Source organism: Etheostoma cragini, chromosome 5 (genome assembly GCF_013103735.1).
Source record: "Etheostoma cragini isolate CJK2018 chromosome 5, CSU_Ecrag_1.0, whole genome shotgun sequence".
NCBI lineage: Eukaryota > Metazoa > Chordata > Actinopteri > Perciformes > Percidae > Etheostoma > Etheostoma cragini.
This window is the reverse complement of record NC_048411.1, coordinates 16,377,914-16,383,908: the sequence shown is the minus strand read 5'-3', so window position 1 is coordinate 16,383,908 and position 5,995 is coordinate 16,377,914. Positions and strand designations below refer to the sequence as shown.

General features: G+C 42.2%; 1 protein-coding gene across 1 annotated transcript in view; it reads right to left on the bottom strand.

The window, feature by feature from the left end:
- tti2 (TELO2 interacting protein 2) overlaps nucleotides 1-5,726 on the bottom strand; it is a 7,244-nt gene extending 1,518 nt beyond the window's left edge. Inside the window, exons 1-7 of the mRNA XM_034872059.1 lie at nucleotides 5,561-5,726; nucleotides 2,836-3,301; nucleotides 2,372-2,559; nucleotides 2,235-2,292; nucleotides 808-936; nucleotides 278-370; nucleotides 1-190 (exon numbers count right to left, since the gene is read on the bottom strand). The exon at nucleotides 1-190 is cut by the window's left edge and continues 239 nt beyond it. Of these exons, the coding sequence (XP_034727950.1) occupies nucleotides 1-190; nucleotides 278-370; nucleotides 808-936; nucleotides 2,235-2,292; nucleotides 2,372-2,559; nucleotides 2,836-3,300 (1,123 nt within the window). The 5' untranslated portion in view covers nucleotide 3,301; nucleotides 5,561-5,726. The remainder of the gene's footprint in view (nucleotides 191-277; nucleotides 371-807; nucleotides 937-2,234; nucleotides 2,293-2,371; nucleotides 2,560-2,835; nucleotides 3,302-5,560) is intronic.
- Between the last annotated feature and the right edge of the window lie 269 nt (nucleotides 5,727-5,995).

The following is a 5,995-nucleotide window of genomic DNA, read 5'->3' as shown; positions in this document are numbered from 1 at the left end:
CTATGTACAGAGGCAGAGCGGAGGCGTAGACGCGTCGCAGCGCCACCTTGTCCTCCGCCTCCATGTGTCTCAGGACCAGACGCAGGACGTCATCATGCCGACAAGGCTTCCTGCGGTAGGAGCAGGGAGCAAGAGAGGAGGGGGCCTTCTCCAAAACCAACAACAGGTCCAAAAGACAGGACAGGACGGACTATAGACAGACACACATAGTTTCATCACGTTTCAATATATGGTTTTGTCTACAGTAAGTTGTAGAATCGGAACAAACGTGCGTTACCTGTATGACAGCAGTCTCTGTAGTGTACAGGTGTTTGAATAACGCCTGGTAGATAACTTCTGCTCTGTTGAACTGACGCAGATCTGCAGCAGGCTGAACACACATAATCATAATCATCATCATCATAAGAACATGCACATTTGGAGTTTTGTCAAATTAAATATTGCTCTGGCGTGTTGTATCTGTTTAACAAATGATGTTTAAAATCATTCACTGGGTCTAATTTCTTTAGGAGTAGATGAGAATAGTTTCAGGTGTGATGGAGATGCAACACCCACAGCCAGGTGTTTTGGTCCGGTCTGCAGCTGGAGGACTTTTGGGGGGGTTTAACATCCCTTCACATGTATATTCATGCTGCTCCCTGCTCACCACTAACCAGTGGTGAGCAGTAAACCTCCTCAAACTCAGAGGGAACAATGAAAAGATCTGACTTTATATCCTGTTTTTAAAACTGGATAAATCCATTTGATTTTACAATGTTACTTTGTGTGTGTGTGTGTGTGTGTGTGTGTGTGTGTGCGTGCCCTCACTGTGTTGAGTACAATGTGGTGCAGACAGCGAACTCCCAGCATGCAGTTCTCCGGCCGGTAGTGGTCGTTAAGGAGGAGGGAGGGGGGGAGGAGGTGGGACAGGTGAGGGGTGAGAGAGGGGCAGGTCACCTACACACACACACACACACACACACAGATGTTAATAAAAAGAGTGTTTTGAGAAAAATGACAGAAAATCTCATAATTAGAGAGTAAGTAAACATCATCTCTGGTTACACATCTTAAATACACTGATCAGTGATGTCACAGGGAAGCCCGGTGAAAAGTGAAACTGCTGGAGCAACACACACACACACACAAACACACAGTATACTGTCACTGTAAGGATGAAATGAACACTTAATGCTGGATGATACAAACATTATTAGTTAGTTACTGTCAGACATCACATTTAATGTCTAATATATGTATTTATTGTAATATCTTAATATCTGTGTTACAGTGTCATCTTCTGCAATGCTTGAAAAGGTTATTTAGGCTTCAAGTCTGTTTCTTTCCATTTTACACTAACTACAGTGTAGGGTTGAACAATGAATCATTTTTAAATCAAAATAGCCATTTGAAAGAAGGTGATTAGCCAATTGTAAAGGTTGCAATTGATTAAATGTGAAATATTTAGTTTAATTTAACATATATTATTCCTCTTAACTATTTTTTCATAAGATCTGGGATACAGGGGAGCAGATCAGACAGGGAGCACATACAGAGAGCAGATCAGACAGGGAGCACATACAGGGAGCAGATCAGACAGGGAGCACATACAGAGAGCAGATCAGACAGGGAGCACATACAGAGAGCAGATCACACAGGGAGCACATACAGAGAGCAGATCAGACAGCGGAGCCGAAGTGTAAGTGCAGCTTCGCTGAACTGCAAATTTTCTTTTACACGTAACGTCTCTTCTTGGTCGGGACAAGTGGAAGCCAAAATGCACCGTATGCAGCACTAGCACATATGTTTCTGTGTCTAATAAAGGTGCTGGAGATCTAAAAGCTCACATAGACAACAAAAAACCTTATCTTATTACATTCAAAAGGTTTAACATATATTTAGTTGAAGCTGGATTTTGAAGATGACACAGAATAGGTCATATTTAGAACATGATTTAATTTTTATTTAACGGAAAAGAACTATTTTGTTACATATTTTATTGCATAAACTATTTTTATATCATTGTGGCATAATAAAGCATGTTCTTTAACCTCTAAGAAGTCACCCACTTGAACGCATCCTGTATGACACTAATGCTGCGTTCCAGGCAACTCGTAACTCGTATTTTCACAACCTCCAACCCGTGAAAGTGACACAGGTTGCACTCCCACTTACAGTTTTGACGTCACACACACATAAAAAACACACATAGTAATGACCTCATCACTAAATAAAAGTCAAAAGGTCAAACAGACCTGCAGGAGCGCCCACGCAAACACCAACTTCACTGCTTCGCAGCGCTGCCATGAGTCCCTGCATGCACGCACACACAAACAGTTAGTTCCAACTTTCTGTAAACAAAACTAAACCATGAAAAAAAAACGATTCTCACTTGGTCAGTTGATGCTGCAGGACATCCAGGATTCCTCCTAGAATTCCTCTGTTCTTCCCTCCTTCCTCCCCCTGACTCCTGTCCCCCATCAAGAGGTGGGGGGAGTCCCTCCAGCCCCCAGCCCTCAGCAGCGCCTCCTGCAGGCTCTGAGCCGCCACTCGGGAGGAGCCGCTGGTCCAAACCTGATCCTGATACAGAAACAGTTTGAAAAATTGGAAACTTTTACTATGGTCTGTTATTTTACATGTCTGAAGAACCCCCTGAATAGAGGATTGGTTCATTATCAAATTAAGTAAGTAATTAAGTATCTACTTAAAAGAAAACTTTTAAGAGGCTACACATAAATTGATCACTCTAATGATTATCTGCTAATATTTGATTCCTCTCTTTTTCTCAACCTTTTGTATCTGTTGGAAGAACGTAAGAACAAAGTCTCAATAAGACTTGGTTACGATTTTTTTTACCTGAAAATGAGTGACAGCGAACACGCCCACAGCTGGAGCTACAGCAAGCAGCAGACTAGTCTGATGGCCTCTGTTTCCCAAAGTTCCAAGCAGCGCTGTTAGGGCGGAGCATACCGATACAGCTCTGCTAGGAACGCTCTGATAGGCTGCAGCCGGCAGAGAGTCACAGTCGCCCTCACAGAGCGGCAGAGCTGCACAGCCAATCAGAACACTGACCAGAGAGATGTACGCATCCTGAAGTTCTGCCCACCCGTTATCTTGATTTGCTGAGAAAAGCCAATGTGGATCTGCGGTTTGGAAGAGCCGTTCCACACGACCAATCAAAGCGCTTTTTTCACAGTCAGAGGACGCACCAATCAGCTTCTCCTGCAGCCGAGACAGGAGCTCTGTGATTGGAGGAAGAGAGGGTAGGGGGTTCGCTGGGGATGATAGATGAAGGTCATGAAGTAAAGATGAGAGCTCCATACTGAAGGGAAGAAAGAGAGGAGAAATGAAGGAAGAAGAGAGGAGGGCGTCGGGAGGAAGGGAAGAAGGAAGAGAGAAGGAATGGTGAATGCGATGATGGAGGGAAATCTTTTTTGTGAACAAATTTATTTTAATTTTATTTTTTATATTTTTAGAAACCACAAAAAGTGACAAACTGAACAATCCACTGAGACTGTGAATGTGTCCCTGGGCCAAAAACATAGGGAGGACAAAATTAAACAGAAGAAATACTTGCAGTTAATCAACCGAAATTTCGATCACAGCCAAATTATCACGGCACACATCCAGAAATACTAATAAAAATATTTAATCGTCATGCTGGGATGTCATATCTTCAAACGAAATGAGAAAACAATTAAATGCTTATTAAAAATCAAAGGCAGTTTTTTACAATATCATTTAACTTTGCAAATAGAGTCTTTAAAAGCTTCAGATGTAAAGTTATTCATTGTCAAAGTGGCGCCAAAATGAATGGCAGTCAATGGGATGCTAACTGCAGGTGATGGCTTTGTAGAATTAAAATGGCGCCATGGGAGCTAGGTTTAGAGAGGAGAGGCTTACCGCCTTGGACAGACAGGGGTGTCCTGAACAAACCCACCATGTTTAAGTAGTTGTTTTTTTTGCTGCCTCCAGCTTCTTCTGAAACTAAATTTGCCTTCTGGCAACAGCCAAATGCCGAGAACCAAAAACAACACAACTTTGACGTTCTATGTGTGTGTGTCGTTAGGTCACGGCAGTGTCCTTGGATGACGACCAGCCAAGCTCGCCACGCTTGAGGCTGTACTAATCTGCAATAGAAAAAGGGGGACGGTGCACCACCACCGCCATTACACACGGTACGGGTTAGTACTGTGTTTTTTTTGTTTGAGTCTGTAAGGTTAGTTCAGTTTCTATTTCTTTCTAGGTAGTAGGGTTTTTGTTTGTTGTTTTGGCAACAAAAAAAAAAACATAATTGTTACACTGACTTGAGATGTCCTGTGTAAGAAAAAACTAACGATGTGTTCTTTGATTTGGTGAGGACGAAGGAAGAGAGACTGGGGGTCCAATTGAGAATTAAGAAAAGGTTTAATGAAAACAGCATGACGAAGACGAAGAGACAAAGACAATACAGAGCATGATTACCCTGCAGCTGACAGCGGGCAGACGACACGTTCTCGCTTCAGAGACGTGTCGAACAGCCCCGAACCATTCTAAATTTCAGAAATGATATTCCCTGCACCTGGGGGCGGTTCCCTTTCACCTGGTGTATTTAAACCCATTGTCATTGGTCCATTGCTGGCATGGTAACATGATGAGGGCATCTCAGTGGCTGTCTTTGCTGTCTGAGAAAAGTATGGCTCACACCATGCAGATTTGGGGTTCCTCCCGGAAACAGATAAAAAGGTCTATCATATAAATGAGAAATTCTAACAAAAATACAGTTAATCAACATTCTACTGTCTTAGCCTAGTCTAAGACACCACGTGGTTGGAGACAGAAGGTTACTTCCTGTTATGAAGCAATCGGTTTCTTTCTATATGTTAAATGCCAGACTTGACCTGATCAATTTCGTTAGAGTCAGAGTAACAGAGGGGGAAGGTGAGAGACAAAAGGGCCGTCTTGATCTGCTCTTCACTGAGACAAAAGATGATAATTAAACAACATGATATGGAGCCAGCACCATTAAATCATCTGTCATCATCTACTATCTATCTTCACTCTCGGTGTCCTGGTTTTGCTTTTCTTTAGAGATGTAGTGTAGTGTAATGTTGTGTCAAAATGTGATCAAATCTCTGCTGCATACGCTGTGTGCCTTAGTTGTATTAACAGGTGACGTATTGTGTCTGCCAAACAGAAATCCCAGGTTCTCACCCCAGAGTAACACCACTGCTGCAGAAACTGGCACCAGGCCAAGACCTTAGGCAGTTGGCTGAAGAGATGCTCGGGGTTTTTGTTTGTGTTGGAACTTGTCGGTTCAAAATCTCTTTACATCCGATTCGGACTGCTGTGGAGTTTTGTCTGTGGTTTATTGGAACTATGTTGGGTTTTAAGGTGAAACAGGAAAAGTGTTTGTTAGAAGACCATAAATCTGGCCCAAGGCCTCGGATCTAGTTCGAATCTATAATTTACTACAACAGTAACGTAAATTGTTTTATACTTCTTACTAAATTCCCCTAGACTACCTTAACGTTCGTAACAATAAAAGGGTTTCTGTTATGTTTCATTTCGTTCACACCCTTCAGGAAACATAAAAACGGACCTTAGATCAGCAGCGGACAGTGTTCTTCTTCCATCGATGTGGAGAAACAACAGATTCTTCTTTAATTTGACATCGTTTTCTTTCAGATTCGCGGCACACAGACTGAAACCTCCGGACGTGTTACTGGGAGGGACAGTGTGTTCGGCTAAATATCTCCGGTCGCGTACAAGCTCCGCAATAAAGGTTCCGATGCCCGGCAATGTTTTCGACATATTTTTATAAACGCAATGGTGAGGGTGCCGGTGCGACTATGATGATTAAACATGAATTAATGAGTTACCTCTACACTAATACACTTACCAAGACATAATGGCACTGTTGTCATGGTATGCCGTTTAAAAAAATAAAAATATATATATATATATATATGTATGAATATATGTATATACCACACATATACATATATATTTTATTAGTCAAGTCCATGCCAAGTCC